The 19,317-nt window shown below is 45.0% G+C and overlaps 2 protein-coding genes across 19 annotated transcripts in view; one reads left to right on the top strand and one right to left on the bottom strand.

The window, feature by feature from the left end:
- DNM1 (dynamin 1) overlaps positions 1-2,866 on the top strand; it is a 68,387-nt gene extending 65,521 nt beyond the window's left edge. For 3 of the 15 annotated variants that reach the window (XM_075260597.1, XM_075260587.1, XM_075260590.1), the window contains one exon: positions 2,346-2,866. Coding sequence is in view for 10 of the 15 variants with exons in the window: in XM_075260587.1 (XP_075116688.1) it covers positions 2,346-2,403 (58 nt within the window). In the remaining 5 variants the exon portion in view is untranslated. Of the gene's footprint in view, positions 1-76; positions 1,573-2,345 lie in introns of those variants that run through there. The other 12 variants (XM_075260594.1, XM_075260593.1, XM_075260585.1 and 9 more) reach the window with 10 other exon arrangements.
- Positions 2,867-9,815: 6,949 nt separating this feature from the next.
- The window catches only part of GOLGA2 (golgin A2), a 34,945-nt gene continuing 25,443 nt past the window's right edge, over positions 9,816-19,317 (bottom strand). For all 4 annotated transcript variants that reach the window (XM_075259538.1, XM_075259536.1, XM_075259537.1 and 1 more), the window contains 10 exons: positions 19,052-19,165; positions 18,737-18,961; positions 17,533-17,632; positions 17,367-17,455; positions 17,069-17,225; positions 16,104-16,171; positions 15,908-16,010; positions 14,047-14,153; positions 13,803-13,962; positions 9,816-12,999 (listed from right to left, as the gene is read on the bottom strand). In XM_075259538.1, coding sequence (XP_075115639.1) covers positions 12,749-12,999; positions 13,803-13,962; positions 14,047-14,153; positions 15,908-16,010; positions 16,104-16,171; positions 17,069-17,225; positions 17,367-17,455; positions 17,533-17,632; positions 18,737-18,961; positions 19,052-19,165 — 1,374 coding nt within the window. In that variant the 3' untranslated portion in view covers positions 9,816-12,748. The remainder of the gene's footprint in view (positions 13,000-13,802; positions 13,963-14,046; positions 14,154-15,907; positions 16,011-16,103; positions 16,172-17,068; positions 17,226-17,366; positions 17,456-17,532; positions 17,633-18,736; positions 18,962-19,051; positions 19,166-19,317) is intronic.

The following is a 19,317-nucleotide window of genomic DNA, read 5'->3' as shown; positions in this document are numbered from 1 at the left end:
GACTGTCTCATATCATGGATGATGCTACTCACGCTCTGTGTTCTCTTGTCTGTTCTTGTTTTTTATTTCCATTCAGCAGGAAGGCTCCCGCATCACCTACACGACCCACCATTATCCGACCTGCCGACCCGTCCCTCTTAGATTAAAAAATGGAGGCCTGGCTGCCGAAACACAGCTTTCTCCCCATCCCTTCTCCCAACCCCTCATCACACCTATTCCGGGCATGGTGAAAACGTTTCTCCCCCTCTACCACTGTGTTGTAAACACTGGCTCAGTGCTCTATGTATTGTATTGTACAGATGTGTAGTATCGTCCCTTTGCAGCTCCATATTGTGCAATGTCTGGTTGATAAATAGATATATATATATTTTATTTTTTCTTGCCTCCCCCCCCCCTCCCTGCTACTAATGCCACTGCACATCTTTTCACCAGCTTATAGAAATGATCTCATTGTTTCTCACACTATACCGATGTACGATTTTTGTTTCTTTTGTATTAAGAGGATGTCAATGAAATTAGAGAGATATAATGAGTAGCCATTGCTGGTAAAAGACAACACTCCGCAGTCTTCCCCTACCCCCTATTCTGGCTCCCCACCTGTCATATTGAAGCCTTTTGTTCATGATCTGTGTGTTTCTGCTGCCCTCTTGTGGTCCACTTGTGTTTCGCATCCTCTTTCTCGGCTTGATCCATCTGAAAGAACACAAATGTGAAATTTCCATGCCCATTATATCAAGAAGAGTAGGGGATGGGGGGGGGGGTTTCATTGCTGATTATGTTAATTAAAAGATTATGCAATTAGATGATGCATTACAGGGTATGGATTTTTTTCATGTTAATTCAGGGTTTTTTTTTATTTTGCAGCGTATGATTTTAAAACAATGATTTTTGGTGAAAATGCAAAACGCAATGTCAGAGGGGTAGTTTACCAAGGGCCTATTCTGTACCAATGGGCATAGTATTTGGTTTTCTAAGGTGCATACTATAAAGGTCCTGTTAGCTGTGCGGGTGGAATGGGTCAATGGTGAACTATTCCTTTAATAGGGGACTCTATGCACCACTCATATGCATCACACAGGAAGTGCCATGACAGTCATTGCTTTAATCTTTGCAAAAGTAACTGGAAATAAATGAGATGCACTTGAAGACGATAGTCATAGACACGGGACAGTGCAATTATATATGGGTAACTCATTTGGGATAAAATGTGGCTTGGTGTAGAGTACCAGTCAAGATGATGATGGGCTGCACTGCCCAGGGTACCCTTTACAGAGTTACAGCCAGTGCCCCTCTAATTATTGACATGCAGAAGTTTTCAGGACAATTGTAATTATGTTGTATGTAAAGGGCTACTTAACCTGGGCCGATTAAAAGTATCTTATCACAGAATGCCCTAAGGAACAGCCCATTATTAAATGGCACTAGAGCGGGCCACCTCTGGGGTGGGTAGAAGGCTGTACTTCTTGGCAGGTGGTTACAATGTCTGCAGACAACTGGCTGCTAGTTCTAGGGACTGTAAAGCATGCAGGGACCTGCATGGGGGACCTGCATAGGGACCTCCCTGCTGCTGGGCCTAGGATATATATTACCCACCACCTCCTGACTGCAGATCTTACCTGTAGAGAGCGTCACCTCATGGCTGCAGATCTTACCTGTAGTGAGCGTCACCTCATGGCTGCTGATCTTAGAGCTTGTAGAAAACCCCATGTCCTGACTGTACATTATAGAGTGTAAAGACAATGCCACTATCTGGCTGCTGAATCTAGGGCTTGTAGAAAGTGCTACCTTGTGTGGATCATAGGGTTTATAGAGAGAGACACCTGTACAGAGCGCCACCTCCTGACAGAATATTAGGGCTTATAGAGGGTGCCCTTTCCTAGTCATACTTTAGAGAGAGCCACCTCCTAGAGCTTGCAGAGAATGCCACCTTGTGCTGAATCTTAGGGAGAGAGTGCCTTTTCCTAGTCATGCTTTTAGGGATCTGTAGAGAGCATCACCTCCTAACTGCTGATCCTATGGCCTGCAGAGAGTACCACCTTGTGACAGATCTTAAGACTTGTAGAGAATGCCCTCTTCTAGTTAAGGTTTTAGAGATCTATAGAGGCTGTCACAACCCAACTGCTGATCATAGCGCTTGCAGTGTCACCTCCTGACCTGTCTGAGCAGCTGATCCTAGGGCTTATAGAGAGCGCTGCCACCTAACTCCTGATCCTAGGGCTTATAGAGAGCGCCACCTCCTGGCTGCTGTATATAAATACATTCAACACTTCACTTGCCCTCTTTGTTTTGTGACTGACCTTTTTCTTTCCCACCTTTTCTCCTCTTTTCTTTCTTCCTGTGATCAGAGCCACCCGAGTTAGCCCATCCAGGCCAGAGAGTCCTAAGCCACACTATGACCTGTAAGCCTTTCCGGGCTTAGACTGTTGCCTGCTTCCTAGCTGTTCTGTCTTGAAGTGTGTGACACTTACCACACTGTCTGTCCTGTTGTACAATGGTTGTGCTACACGCATATCAAACGTGATTCTTACTATACTGAGCTCATCTTCTGTTCTATTACTGAACTTATCATGTCTGTGGTAGTGGCATATCCTGATATAAATATGTTATAAATAATTCTAAATATATATACATATATATATATCTGAGATCTACAAGATATGTAAGCCAGTGTGCTTCCATGTGAATTTCGGTCTTTAGTAGGACATAAATCCTGGGGAAATGATTGGACGTCAGTCACCTGGCAGCTGGATCTGTTGCTCTGCATGCAAAAGGATCATCCATTTGGGGAAGAAGTTCTCGGTGCTGGTGTGTAGCTGTGATAACCGTCAGAGCAATGAATAAAATATGTTTCTGTAAAAAAAAAATTAAGTTTCTGGTCTTGTACTTGAGTCAAATCAATGTTTCATCAAGTATCATGGTCTTCAAATATACCATGACATTTACATGATATCCAATATGTATCAAAGGGTTGCCCAGAAACCCTATATAGGACACTTGGACATCTTAGCGGTGGGGACCCTGCCATGAGGCAGTCATCTTATAGTATATCTACCCGCAGAGGCCAGGCTTGGCTAAATGAGCTGTTTGACAGGGAAAAATAATCTGAAAATTATTACGAGAGAATGTTATGTTAAGGCTGAGGCCGCATTTTGCAGCTGTTTTTGGTGCAGTTTTTGAGTCAAGAATGGCTATACAAGAAATGGGAGATATATAGGACGTTCTTATACGCCTCCCTTCTGCCCAATCCACTCCTGACTTTGGCTCAAAATCTACAACTAAAAAAAGCTGTGTTTCCGCAAAGTAGGGCCTTAGCCTAAGGGTCAATACACACTGAGTTTTTTGGCGCTGATTTTGACGCTGAATCCGCCTCAAAATCAGCCTCCAAAAAAAGCCTCCCAATAGAACTTTCTGAAAGATAGCATCCATGTTTTTCTAACGTTGGTCAACCCCTTTAACACACAATTGCTTGTTTTGCAGGCTAATTTAAAAATAAAAAAAAAACGCTGTACACCCTAGAGAATTGATGGCAAACTTTTTAGAGGGTGAGTGCCCAAACTGCAACCCAAAACCAACTACATTATCGTACAGTGCCAGCAATTTATCATACAGTAGAGTATGGTACAGTACGCAGCAATTTAACCTTAATACTGGGCGGATCCACAATTGCGGACAGTTACAAACCTGCAAAATATGGTCATGTAAATGAGGCTTTACAGAGCTTTCAATAATACAAACAACTTTGTACTGAAAGGTAGTAGCTTGTATATGGTAGACTTTTATGCTTTTGAACAAATAATGTTCACTATTTACATCGCACAGGATCTGTTTTATAATGACTGTGCAATGTCATTGCAGTCTGTACTAATATCACATCTGCTCTAAAACGGATACTGTGTGAAACAAATAGTGAAGGGGCCCACATGAAGTATACTCTTCCCCATAGTGCCCCCCACGCTGTACAGTCTGCTCCACAGTGGTCCCCATGCTGTACAATGTGCTTCTCAGTGCCCCCCACACAGTATTATATGATCCACAGTGGCTTCCCACACAGTACAATGTGCTCCACAGTGGCCCCCAGACAGTACAATACACTCCACAGTGCCCCCCACACAGTATTATACTTACCTGCAGTCCCATGAAGAGCGGCTCTGCAGGGTCCTGCTTAGGTGTGGGAGAGTTGCCTTTAGCCTTCTGTTGCTCTATAGGGGTCAGGGCCCTTTGTACACTAGGTAAGTCTGCTGGTACATGTTAAAAGGATGGCACCTTGAAACATACCTCCCAACTTTTGAAGAACAGCAAATTTAGCTCCACCCACTTTTATGTTGACCCCACCCATTCTCATTCATTTTTCATGTGCTCCCACACAGTATAATCCTCCTACAGTCGCCCATACATTATATGTCCCCACATTATAATGTTCCCTTCCAACTGCCCCACAGTATTAAGTCCCTCTCCTGGTGCCCCAGTTTAAACTGGGGGATACTAGAGGGGACATGAAACTGGAGCAGCTGGAGGGGGACATTAACAGTGGGGGTAGTTGGAGGGGGGCAATAAATTAATGACAGCTGAAATGGGAAATTAAACTGGGGGCAACTAGAGGCAGACAGGTCCCCCTCCAGCTACTCCCACGGTTTAATGCCCCCTCCAGTTGTCCCAGTTTAATTGCCCCCCTTCATCTACCCCCCAGTTTCATATCCCCCTTATTTGCCCCATTTTATGTCCCCCTCCATCTGCACCCAGTTTCATGGTCCCCCTCCATCTGCCCCCATTTTCATGCCCTCCACATCTCTGCCCCCATTTCCATGCCCCCCCCCCACATCTCTGCCCTCAGTTTCATGTTCCCCTTCTATCTGTGGCCCTAGTTTCATGTCCCCCCCCTCCATCTCTGCCCCCAGTATAACGTTCCCCTTCTATCTCTGCCCCTAGGTTACTGAGAGACACACACACACACACACAGAAACACAGACAGACACACGCACACACAGACACACACTCTCCACCCTGCATCTCACATTCCCCTCCCCTCTCAGTACCTTTAGACGGCACATCTCTCCATCTTCCGGCCAGTACACTAAGACACACCTCCCTAGTCACGTGACGTCTGACGTCACACAGGTCCTTCAGCTTACAATAGTACAAGCTTTCCCCTGATCACCCACTGCTTTTATCGCTGTTATAAGAGCGGGGGATGATCAGAGGAAAGTTTGTTAAGTAAAACACTAAAGGGACATAGCAGGACATGCAGGGAGCTGTGCGGGACAGGAGAATAAAAGCATGACTTTCCCGCTAAATGCGGGATGTTTGGGAGCTATGCCGCTATACCAGGACTAAATACTGTCACGTCACCTGCTGACTGCTATCCCAGGACTAACTACTGCCATGTCACCCGCTGACTGCTATACCAGGACTAAATACTGTTACGTCTGTTAAATATTATGATAATTACAATATTCTTTAGCATACAAAAGGTTAAACTCTACTGACATCACACTTCTATATTTTGGGAACATGGGTGCGGTTAGAGTTCACCATTTTATAAATATCCTTACATAGCAACAAGATGGAAGGTAACACCTTCTCTCATGAATATAAATGAGTAAGAAATACACACGTCTGGGTCTCTTTGGAAAGACCAGGGTGGGTGGTCCTGGCAGGTGGTCATTCATGGAGGACGTTGTGACCAGCCAAAGTCCATCAACCAGATGACACGCATGAACCAAGCTGTAACTACAAGATATACAGATGAAGAAATCTAACTTCTCTGAAGCTGTAAGGTATTGAGACATTGACTGATATTTCTGTTATTTTGGACATTTTCCCTGTTCCTGTGTTTCCCTTCAAGACCTTAATTAAACTCTGCATGTTTCCATAACAAGCTGGCTCCACCTATCATGATAAGGCCTCACAACACGTGGTCACAAGTTTCACCGTAATACAGAATATTTTACAACGTCACCCACTGACCGCTATATAAAGACTAAATACTGTCATGTCACTCACTGACTACTATACCAGGACTAAATACTGTCATATCACCCACTGACCGCTATACCAGGACTTAATACTGTCACGTCACCCGCTGACTGCTATACCAATACTGTCACGACAGCCACTGACCGCTATACCAGGACAAAATACTGTCAAGTCAGCCGCTGACTGCTATACCAGGACTAAATACTGTCACGTCACCCACTGACTGCTATACCAGGACTAAATACTGTCACGTCAGCCACTGACCGCTATACCAGGACTAAATACGGTCACGTCAGCCACTGACCGCTATACCAGGACTAAATACTGTCACGTCAGCCACTGACCGCTATACCAGGACTAAATACTGTCACGTCAGCCACTGACCGCTATACCAGGACAAAATACTGTCAAGTCAGCCACTGACCGCTATACCAGGACAAAATACTGTCACGTCAGCCACTGACCGCTATACCAGGACAAAATAATGTCACATCACCCGCTGACTGCTATACCAGGACTAAATACTGTCATGTCACTCACTGACCGCTATACCAGGACTAAATACTGTCATATCACCCACTGACCGCTATACCAGGACTTAATACTGTCACGTCACCCGCTGACTGCTATACCAATACTGTCACGACAGCCACTGACCGCTATACCAGGACAAAATACTGTCAAGTCAGCCGCTGACTGCTATACCAGGACTAAATACTGTCACGTCACCCACTGACTGCTATACCAGGACTAAATACTGTCACGTCAGCCACTGACCGCTATACCAGGACTAAATACTGTCACGTCAGCCACTGACCGCTATACCAGGACTAAATACTGTCACGTCAGCCACTGACCGCTATACCAGGACAAAATACTGTCACGTCAGCCACTGACCGCTATACCAGGACAAAATAATGTCACATCACCCGCTGACTGCTATACCAGGACTAAATACTGTCATGTCACCCACTGACCGCTATACTAGGACTTAATACTGTCACGTCACCCGCTGACTGCTATACCAATACTGTCACGACAGCCACTGACCGCTATACCAGGACAAAATACTGTCAAGTCAGCCGCTGACTGCTATACCAGGACTAAATACTGTCATGTCACCCACTGACTGCCATACCATGGTTAAATACTGTCACGTCAGCCACTGACCGCTATACCAGGACTAAATACTGTCACGTCACCCACTGACTGCTATACCAGGACTAAATACTGTCACGTCAGCCACTGACCGCTATACCAGGACTAAATACTGTCACGTCAGCCACTGACCGCTATACCAGGACTAAATACTGTCACGTCAGCCACTGACCGCTATACCAGGACAAAATAATGTCACATCACCCGCTGACTGCTATACCAGGACTAAATACTGTCATGTCACCCACTGACCGCTATACCAGGACTAAATACTGTCACGTCAGCCACTGACCGCTATACCAGGACTAAATACTGTCACGTCAGCCACTGACCGCTATACCAGGACAAAATAATGCCACATCACCCGCTGACTGCTATACCAGGACTAAATACTGTCATGTCACCCACTGACCGCTATACCAGGACCAAATAATGTCACATCACCCGCTGACTACTATACCAGGACTAAATACTGTAATGTCACCTGCTGACTGCAATACTAGGACTAAATACTGTTACGTCACCCACTGACCGCTATACCAGAGCTAAATACTGCCATGTCACCCACTGACCACTATACCAGGACTAAATACTGCTATGTCACCCGCTGACTGCTATATCAGGACTAAATACTGCCACGTCACCCGATGATCGCTATATAAGGACTAAATACTGTCATGTCACCCACTGACTGCTATACCAGGACTAAATACTGTTATGTCACCCATTGACTGCTATACCAGGACTAAATACTGTCATGTCATCCACTGACTGCTATACCAGGACTAAATACTGTCACGTCACCCACTGACTGCTATACCAGGACTAAATACTGTCATGTCACCCACTGACTGCTATACCAGGACTAAATACTGTCATGTCACCCACTGACCACTATACCAGGACTAAATACTGTCATGTCATCCACTGACTGCTATACCAGGACTAAATACTGTCACGTCACCCACTGACTGCTATACCAGGACTAAATACTGTCACGTCAGCCACTGACCGCTATACCAGGACTAAATACTGTCACGTCAGCCACTGACCGCTATACCAGGACTAAATACTGTCACATCACCCACTGACTGCTATACCAGGACCACCCCCTGATCGATGTTGAAGATCTTGACCAACTGACCACTAACCCCCCCCCCCTGCCTGCATTTCTGCACACACTATAGTACCCCATAGTGTCCCTTGCACATAGTATTAACTCCAGCTGGTAACGCCCTATTAAAAAATTTTTTTTTTAAAAACGCAGCGGTAGCGGCTGTCGCCGGGCCCTGTGGCAGCCACTACCCCTGCTACCCCAGTAGTTACGCCACTGCATCCATCAGAACAAACCCCAGGTACGCTGGATTGGACAGCTGTGGAAAACACAGGAACATCGGGAACAGGAGAGTATGGGTTTTCGTTTTTCTTATTTTTCACCTTCCCGACCTCCTTGCAGAAAACTGTAATTCCTGGACATCTCCTTGACCATCTCAATATACGGAGCATCACACTATAAAATACAATTCTAGTATGTATAATGCTGCACATGTACAGAAACATAGATAGATAGATAGATAGATAGATAGATAGATAGATAGATAGATAGATAGATAGATAGATAGATAGATAGATAGATGCTTTATATACTTACACATCCTATTAATATTATAAAAGAAAGTTTGTGAGTTTGGATGTTTGGCTGTGATTGAGGAACAAACATCCAAATACACAAACGGCTGAATGGATTTTGTTGAAATTTCACACACACACACACACACAAACACACACACATATTGCCCAGGAAGGGGTAATAGGCTACTCTAATTGTGGGTCACTCACCCCAAATCGCCACCACGACCCTCAAAACGCCTGAAGAAAGGTCATGTCACTTCTTTTTCTGCTAGCAGCTAGCTGTTCACATAGGGCTCCATTGTAATGGGGCTGATTTTAAAGCAAAATCCACTGTCAAAATCAGCCTCTTTGCCCCCGTGTGAACTAGCCCTACTATTACTACTCTTCAGCTGCAGGGAATATCTGAACTGTCAGATCCTCAAACTTTTCAAATAGGGGGCCAGTTCACCGTCCCTCAAACCACTGGAGGGCCGAAATATAGTTAAAAAAAATATAAGATTAGGTTTTTTTTTATGTTTGTCACCTCTCCTGGGCCTCTGATCATTATATTCTGGGGTGTGAAAAGTTCCCAGAGCATAATAATAGTTCATGGGTGGTATCCCAAAAATTTTGGGCTCTGCTGAAGCAGAAATGTTTGCAACTGTCAGGATCTGAGTTATTTATAAAACGGTTGCGTGATTTTTGGTGGGGTTTGCCTGGGGATTTGAGCCGGTGTCCTGTGGTTCTCTGGTTGATCCCTTTGCCACTGAGCTTTTGGGATAGTGGTCGGTATCTGCCACAGTGTTTACTTGAGCATACTTTGTGTCTTAGTAGATGCGAGCTTCAAGTGCGTGCAAGTCAATCCCAGCACCCTAATTAATAATAGGTGACAATGTAACAGTGACAGTGTAATGGCAGTAGTCGCAGTGCAGAGGTCGCGTACTATCTGGGCCTTGTATAGAGAAAAAGCTGAAGCAAGTTTTGTATATGTCCCCCCATTATTATATGGTAGCCGGAGACACGTTGGCTCTCTGATAGCCTTACAGATCTGTTCTTAAAGAGACACAACACCATTTAATCTGCTGAATACATTTATTCAGAAAGAAACAATTTATTTCCAACAAGATGAAATCATTTCAGCAACAGAATGGAAAGTGTAGCCCCCTGACCTGTGATGCATCACCCAATAAATTATAATAACCCCCCATATTAATAAATCTCCAATCAAGAGGACAGACCAGCTTCTATAGAAGCTCCATCATATTATAGTACAAGATACCTGCAGCGAAAAGGCTGCGGAGGTCCAGCGTCTGATCCAGGAATATACAAAATGTTACACTCATACATTATGTACAGGAACCGCTTCCATATTCAAGTCAGGAAGAGATGTAGGAATTTCTACCATGTCCGCTCTCCCACCCACCCTCAAGCCAGGGTACTTGTGCAAAACACCCACCAGGGCGAGAAGATTGACACACCAATGCTCCTTCTCCTGTATTAACAGGACATGGCTGCCTCTTACAGCACATAGTAAGGAAGAAATACTTCAAACTTCATGGCCAAAGTCCACCATATTCACACTCTTATAGAGAATAATGGGATTAATCATTGTGTTCACAGCACGGCCTCGAAAAGTACTCAAAGGGAATGGTCTATATAGAAGGATATAAGATGTTAAAGAAAACAGAAGCCATTATATCCAGGGGAACCAAATGTCGGCGGACCAGTAACAGAGTACCCGTTTACTCATCATGAGGGCGATGCTCATCTGCCACAAGCCAATAAACTGTATACTTGATCCTGCCACAACATGGCTGCATGTACTGGTAATAAGGGGGGCCTCCTTTAAGAGACTCTTAAAATTGATTTAGAAAAATCTGGATGTGATTAAACATGGCAGGAGGTATTGCCCCTTCTCTGCTGTCAGCCTAGATTTGTCATGCAGAGACAGCCTGGTTGCTGGGATGAAAAAAATCAGAGCCAGAGATGGGGAACAATATGGGGGATAAACGCTGTCCTCCTCTGCTATCAGCACAGTGCCATTGGGACAGACTGGTTTCTATGGTGAGAAAAATTTGATTAAAATTGCAGGTAAAGGAATGGCAGGAGCGAGTGCTGTCAATCTGCTCCCCCTCGCCTGCTATCATCTCAATACCTATTTAAAGTGGACCTTTCGTCATCTTTACCAATTCTAGTTCTTTGCACTGTTAATAGTCTCTGCTCTGCCAATTCCAGCACAGTTGGAATTTTCTCTCTAGCCCCCACTGTTCCCAGGCAACAAGTGCAGGTAGTTTTGGTGCCTGCTGTCATATTTAAGCTCTGTAATGTCAGAAGGGCGATGTCAGACAAGGGGCGTGATTCAGAGCTATAAAACAATGGCAGCCAGTGTCAGAGCTGAGAATCACTCCCCCGCCTTGCCTTCTCCTGCCTGACACCGCCCTCCTGACAGTACAGTGACTAAATAACATATCAGGGATCAAAACTAACAGCACTCTTGTCAGGAAAGGTGCAGACTAGAGAAAAAAATCCAACTGTGTGGGAATCTGTGAAGCAGCAGCTTTTAATGATGTGGAGAACTGGACTTGTTGGAGATGAAGAAAGGTTGTTTAACCATGTCAGAGACAGACTGGTTTCTAGGATGAAAAAAATCTGATTAATAATGCAGCCTGAGATGGGAAATAATACGAGGATAATGCTGTGAAGCTACTGCTGCTCTTGTTTTTGTCAGCTTAGGGGGAATCCGCCTTTGTCATGGGAGACAAGCTGATGGACAGGAGTTCAGGTTGAGATGGGAATTAACTCGTGGGTAATGGCTACTGCTCCTCATCTGCTGTCAGCAACTTGCCATTCAGCTTTGTCATGGGGGCAGGCTTGTTGCTAGGATCAGAAAAATCTGATTAACAATGGAGAATAAGACAGGAATACACCAACTACTGTGACCTTACACGGTGGTGGGAGAAAGTGAATCATTACACCAACCTGGCTCAGATAACTCAAGTCTTCAACCCAAAGCCAAACTGGCTCAGGACAGGCAAAGAGATCTGGCCATATTAATCAGATTTTTTATTAAATTTTGGTGGAAGATGCAATAAAAAGTTGTATGCACACACACATTGCAATAAAAGTGACTGGTGTGAGCCTACACTGAACCGTATAATAACTCCAAAAGAGATCAATTAAATCAGATCTAAAATTAAACCCCAAGAGGGAAACCTACAACATGTCCTGTGTTTGCTATACTGTAATTTGGTTAAATAACTGGGGTTGCTGTTAAAATTCTCATGTAAAACCTTCTCCAGATACCTGATCTGCAGCATGGCCACCAAACAAAGTGAACTTCGCACACTGCAGGGAAAACACTAAGGTTTAGCTCACTTTGTTGTGAGTCTTGGAGACTTTCCAGGCAATGCTGGAAAAGTTTAGTCAACACTGTATATCTACCCGTCATCTTTCACCTTCCGATTGGTCCCTCTTCCCTTCAATGCCTTTTGGGAACCAATCTGCACGCAAGGGGAGCCGGTAATATCACCACAATGTCAGGATCCCTCCTTCATACGTGATCATGTCATGTCTACTTCACATAAAACATTAGTGTTAGGGTGGGGTTTTTTTAAACAAAAAACAGGAGGCAGCGGAATATCATTGGCAAAGATTAAGTAACCTAACCCCAATGAGCTTAAGAAAACAAAGCAGTGTGTAGTAATCTACTAGCCCATCTATACAGGATAAATGCCCTCTGGGTTGATATCCTGGAGGCAATGCCATTTGGAGCAGAGGACATCCTCCCCTCCTCCATCATCACTGCAGATACAAGCCTGTCCCACCTTAAAGCCACAGCTCAGATGAGGGAAGACATTGTCCGAGCCTATTACCATCCCCAGCAGCTGAAGAACCAACCATCCCATCCCCAAGTGACCGCGTCTCCTGTGCATGTGGAGACCCTATGTCACAGTCCGTAGAGGAGATAGAATGGAAGTGGTGGCTTGGATAAGAGGGACGATCCACCTCAGACTACCATAATCCGGACCTCATCATTCTCATCCACACGGTAGAAGAATGGGATGCAGGGATTCTGTAATAAGGAGCCAGGACGTTCCTGGGGGTTTTGGATCTCATGTAGAAGTTGCATGATCTGCTTGGCTGTGGGGTCTTCAGAACTTGGGCCGGTGTTTGATCCTTCTTGAGCAGAAGACAATATGGGAACCCGCTGAGCTTTCACCTCTTCTGCATCGTCTAATAAGCTGACTTCCTCAAGTGCTGTGAGGAGAGAATGGACATTAGAAGCTGCAGTATACCCATGCATGAGAATTATAAGCCCAATGGACCAATACTCTATATTAATTAAAGGGAATTAAAGGGATTACCAGAATTCTGCATAAACTTTAGAAATGCCATACATTAACAAATAATGGCATAAGATACAGATAGTTTACTCAGGGCTAAACTTAGCCAACATGGAGACACTCTCCTGCTGCCAGCAAGCTGTGTTGTCCAGAGCTTCCCAAGATGGAAGTCACATTCCCTATTTCACAGGTGCTGAAAGTGTTGAATGCAGGTGCAGATACAGAGGCAGAAACTGGCTGTGATCAATTCTGCTCTCCTCAGTAAGACTTGATGGTCCAACCTTGAGTGGGAGTCTAATGACCACCGCCATCCAGTGCAATGATGACTCTACGATGGCTACACATAAGCAAATGTATACTATGACAGCAGGAACGGGCTGCTGTAAACATGGAGGAGCTGGCGCTGCCACAGTCTTCATGTTGTGACAAACAGTAAGGGTTCCTGAGGATGGACCCCACCAGCTGAACATCCAAAACTTGTTCCTAAGAAGTCCTACTAGGATGGTATCAAAGCCCTTAATCATCATCAAGAGTGACAACACCAAAAACTCCATTAGAGCAAGATTTGGGGTTAACCTGGCAGATTATACCCTTATCTGTTATAGCCTGAGCATGCCTGGTGCCCACAATGATCTAGTGGAGCTTAGTACATCCGAGTAAACACAGCACACAAACTGTAGAGCTTGACAATCAGTTTAACCCACCCGTGTCACTTACCTTCCGCAGTAGTCGTATCCACTTCCATTGGCCTATCTACACCCTGAGCAATGTGTCCCAACTCCTTGGATCCTTTTGTAATTTCCACATACTTTTTGTACCATTCATTCCTCTCTGTCACCAGTCTCATGACCAAGACCTGCAGTTCCAACAACTTGGCCTGGGCAGAAAGAGGACAGACAGTGAACGGGTCTGCTGACAACCATGGTTTCTCATTCAACACTCAACATTTGGGTTTACCAACCTTCATCTCTTCTTTGTCTTGGGCCAGTCGACTGATGTACTCTTCCTTTTCTTTATGTCGTTGTTTCAAGATTGCTCTCTGACTCTGGTAAAGTGCAATGTATTCCCCTAGAGACAGAAGTCAGAAGACTGTGAGGTCAACACAAGTAGTAACTACATCTACACATTTTACGAACAGAACATGCCCTGAGTATTAGTGGGCTGCACTACTGCAGCTTAACACCCAGTCAGCATGGCTACTACACAAGGCTGACTTAATCAATATCAATATCTGGGCCTTGGACAATCACTTTAAGTAAGGCCATAGTGCAGTTACCTGGCGACTGTGAGCAATGCTATGCAGAAAGTGCAGTGCTGAATCCCAATCATTCGCAGGGTCTGAGAGGTTAGATCCCATTAAAGGAACCTTGTTAGGAGTTATAAGTCACTCCAAATAGCCCTATCCTAACTCCATCCACGGACGCACGAGACTCCTGGTATTCCCAAGCACTTGCTCTTTTCATTAAAAGGGGTAGTCCGGGATAATCTGAAATCTCTACAGAGTCTAAACACCCTCCCCCCTCCTACTTTCTAAAAAACTTTAGTAATAAAAAATGCATATTTACCCATATCCCTGGGGCAGTCATGTGATCCCACCCCAGGGACATTATCTGATTATTCAGTGAAAATCCATTTCCAGAAACATATAGTCACTACTAGAGATGAGCGAGTACTCTTCAAAACTCCCGTTTCGAATAGCACGCTCTCATAGGAATGAATGGAAGCATCCGGCACGCAGACTTTGCCGGCGTCTGGCCGCTTATCCCTTGTGTGCCGTCTGCATCCATTAATTCCTATGGGAGCGTGTTATTCGAAATGGGAGTTTCAAATAGTATTCACTCATCTCTAGTCACTACTACTTTCCCCCTATGCACTCCATTATACTTACCCTCCACATGCTTCTTCCGGTGACACAGCTCTTCCCTCTGTACTGATTCGACAGGGTGTGCGCTCTTCTCCAAGCAGTGGGCGCGCACCGCTGTGGGTACTTCACCTCTACTGCACACGCATGCTCAGTAAATGTTGATCATCGCTGAAGAAGACTGAATCAGTACAGGAGGAGACGGGGCTGTCTCACAGGAAGACATGTGAAGGGTAAGTATATACTATGGGTTGGGCTGAGTAGGTAGGGAAGGATGGGATAGCTAGAGAGCCTGGGAGGGGGTGTTTGTGACGGAGGGGGAGTGAGGAAGGAGGGGTTAGGAAGTTGCATAGCAGGAAGCAGAATTAGGTAAATAAAAGCAGAAGACACCAGGGGTCCCCAGTGACACCCAGAAATCACTCAAAACATGCTATAAGGTATATGGCTGCATTTATTAACCCATTAATAGCACTAACAGACTTAAAAAAAATAAAATAATTTTTTTGCACAAAAAACCCTTTAAACTGGAATGGTACACCTCAGCTCCAGTGTGCCGGACCTCAGACTAATGTGATGTGAAGACGAGGCATATTTCCAGTAAAAAACCGTGCAGGTGCTGGGGCTGCCTGACAAAATACCAATGAGACTCATCCCTTAGTAAGTATAAAGTTTTTTTTCATAAACTGCAGCCTTGGGCAGAGTTATAATAGCTGTATTTGAGACACTATGTCACCGGTCTATAAGGATCTGTGGTTGGTTTAGTGTCTCAAATAGACCCAACAGCCTTCCTTTACTCAGAAAGTGGTGGCCTAACCTTGCAATATGGCATCATTTTAGTAGATGTGTCCTTCCCCTGAGACAAGAGCAGGGGACTACAGACAACAGCTCACTAGGCTTCACAAAGGTCCCTTTCAGCTGGATGACAAACATATTATGTAGGTGTACATAGAAAAACACTGACCTATAGTATCAGTCTCCCCGGAAAGCTGGATACACCGATGTTCCAACTCTTCCACTCTCTCCTTCAGTTCTACTCTCTCCTGCATCAGGTCAGTGAAGCGGAACTAAGAGCAAAAATTGGAAGAAATAAGAAAAGTGAATATGATGATGACATTGTTACCAAGAGCAAGATCTCTGTACACTGGGATAACACCTACCTGCAATTTCTCCATGGCACTCTGTAAAGCATCATAGACCTCTCTAGGAACACTCTCCATACCTGGAACTGTCAGGAAGACACATAGGGAAGCTCAATGAGAATGGAGCTAGTAGCATTGTATATTAGGTTGAGTACTACTATGACATCAAATGTAGGACGTAGTCTATCATACATAAGCTTTCTCTGGAAGGTAAAGGGCCCTCACAAACCTTGGAGCTAGCATATTTTAGGCATTCATGGACTGCCCTTACTGACACTCAGCTGCCAGGAGCAAGATTTCTCTCTACCTACCAGACAGCCCAGTGCCCATCAGAAACTGAAGTCAAGGTTTTTCTCCCCTCAAAAAGGTGCGGGACAATGACAAACATGGTGGCCGTGGCCAACAAGCCATTTTCTAAGTCTGCTCTTGAGGTCTTCTTGCAGAAGCCGCAGCTGGTATAGAAACATGTAAATAAGTTCTCTTAAATAAGGACAAGTTCACACAGAGGAATTTGGAGAATTTGAGGCAATCTTCAGCTTCAAATTCCTCTCATGGCCCCAGGAAACTGCAGCAGAAAGCTGAAGCTGAGCCTTGGCTTTCCAGAGCATTTTGTATGCCGATTAGTCATATACCACGGGGCAAAATCAAGTGTGAGCCTTGGAAACCACAGCAAGATTGAGCAGCACATACTTTCTCAGAGGGTTGGAAAAAAGGCACTTGCACCACTGCCTTCCAATGGAAGTCAGATTCTGCCATTGATTTTTAAGAGGAAACCCCTCAAATATCGTCTCTTAATTACTGTGTGAACCTACCCAAAGGACGTAAAACTGTCTCTCTAGTGTCACCTACAGGTAATTACTCTCTATGTCAACCTCCAACCCAATAAAGAGCCTGGAAAGATGGACATTAGTATGACAGTTTTCTTCTTTCTGGAGGACAGTCTGGTGTATCGGGAGTAACAAGGCCATGTGATCATCCTCTACCTGCGGAGTGATGTGGAGCACTGGACATCTGCTGCTGTCTGAGCTCAGAGATCTGCTGCAGGAGCTGTTGACAATTCCTCTTCTGGTCCATGAGCTGCCGCTCCATCTCATCCCGCTCTCCATGTAACTTGGAGAGGGCGGAAGACAGGAATGTCATCTGCAGAAGAAAAAGCAAAGCATGGCAGACTGAAGATGAGAAGTCTATGAGTGTCGGACCTTCACATCACTAATGGAAGAACAGCCTCTGCCTGAGACACCTTGGTAGACAGACCAAGACCCATCTGAATGGAAGACTAACCATTTCTTCTTTGCTTTCAAAATCTTCAGGAATAACCAGTGATGTTTTAGGGGTTTCGTCTTCATAGACTTTACTCTCCACGCCGTCCCCTGAGGATCACAGATATATGGTTAAATCTTGACCCTCACCACCAAGAAATGAAATAAGAACACCTGACTCTTATTACCTTCCATGCGGCTCAGGGCTCTGCTTTCTGGCTCGTTGCGAATCTGCATCATCTGTGCTTTCAGCTCTTGGTTCTCTTTGGTAAGAAGTTCCAGGTTTTCCTTTAAAAGTAGAGATGTAGGTCATGGAAAGTTCCAAAAGGAATGAGTGACAAATAAATCTGGCCCAGACTGTGTACTTGTCTCACTGACCCCTGCTTTAACCATTCAGATGCTTACTGAGTCTCTATAAGGACATGCCCACTTAGCCGATCCCTGGTTAAGGGGTCATCGCTCCATCTAGTCACTGGGTCACTGGCTAAGCAGACATTCCCTGTGTGTCGAGATAGGACCTTAAAAGGACATGGTAAACATCAGAAGGGGCACGGTGGGAGATCAGAGGGTACGGCTTATTTCAGGCTACGTTCACATCTGCATTGTTTAAACTGTTCTTTGTTCCATAAGACTGAACAGGAAAGACCGATCCTGAGGGACCCCGTTAACTATGAGGGCTAGTTCACATGGGGCAAGTTGGCAGCGGATTTTGACACGGAATCCGCCTCAAAATCCGCTGCTACCATTAACTTCAATGGGAACTGCTCGCTTCTTTTTTCCGCTTGCTAGTAGCCCTATCTTGCCGCGGATTACAGGGATGAATCAGCCAAGGTGTGAGGCTCTAGCCCATTCATTTTGGCCTAATCCATCGCAGAATGCTGGTGCACTTCATTGGCATCACGTCGCAGCAGCCGCGATGGAATGTGTACATGCAAAACCCCGTGTGAACTAGCCCTAATGGCACGTGTCAAGTAACTTATATTCTCCGTCTTTTCATCCAAGATTTTACATGGACTCTGTAATGGAGGTTCCTGACAAGAGTATCTGATATAGATGTGAACATAGCCTTATTTACAGTTTTTTCAACAATTTTGGAATACCTAATGGTATTGCCCTTTTATTATTACTCCTGAAAACAAATATACAGCCTGGGGCAGAATCTAATGACAAAGAGTGGTAATGCCATGTGGTCAATTTATACATTCATTTCCAGTAGGAACAACAGAGGGTCATACTGTGTATATCACATCAACGTGACATTTTGTGTGGTATATAAGTCAACTATGACCGCAATCTTTTATTAGTGATGAGCACTGAGCTATAATGGGTTAATCTGGTGTAACATGTATATGGAAAGAGTTTAGGTACAGTCTTCTGTGCTGCACAGCTCACCCTGCTTTGCTGCAGCTCCTTTAGGTGCATTTCTGCGCTGACTTTGCCCTGCACCTCATCATGCTGCAGTCTGTCCATGAGCTGGGCCTGTAGCAGGTATTGCCTCTGGAATTCCTCCCGCTCGATGGAGACTTGTTGGTACGCTGCGACGTACTGCTGGAGGTGAGCAGACAGCTCATCCCGCTGAGTTTGCAGCAGCTGCACATCCTGTTCCTTTGCTGCAAGCTGTAAGACAAAAACCATATACTGACGGTCAGTGATGCAATACTGGGAGGAAGGGAGACCTGCCAGTAACCCCCCTGACCATAGGCTCACCTGCTCCTTAAAATCCCCTATGTTCTCCTGTAGTTGACCCAACTTCTTGGCCAGTTCTTTTTTCACATGCTGCTCACTCTGTAGTCCATTTGTGAGCTCCAAATTTTCGTTTGTCTACAGGAAAAAAAGTAAACAAATATTAAAACAGGTTCCCCAGGACTTTTTGATCGACACCTTATTTTAAGGATAGGTCACCAATTAAAGATTTGTTGGGAACGGGGGGGAACGGATTCTCACACCTGGAGCCCCCCAAGGATTAGCTGTTC

The sequence above is a fragment of the Leptodactylus fuscus genome, chromosome 11 (genome assembly GCF_031893055.1).
Source record: "Leptodactylus fuscus isolate aLepFus1 chromosome 11, aLepFus1.hap2, whole genome shotgun sequence".
In the NCBI taxonomy this organism is placed as follows: Eukaryota; Metazoa; Chordata; class Amphibia; order Anura; family Leptodactylidae; genus Leptodactylus; species Leptodactylus fuscus.
The sequence above is the reverse complement of the archived record's forward strand: the minus strand, read 5'-3'. Positions and strand labels throughout refer to the sequence as shown.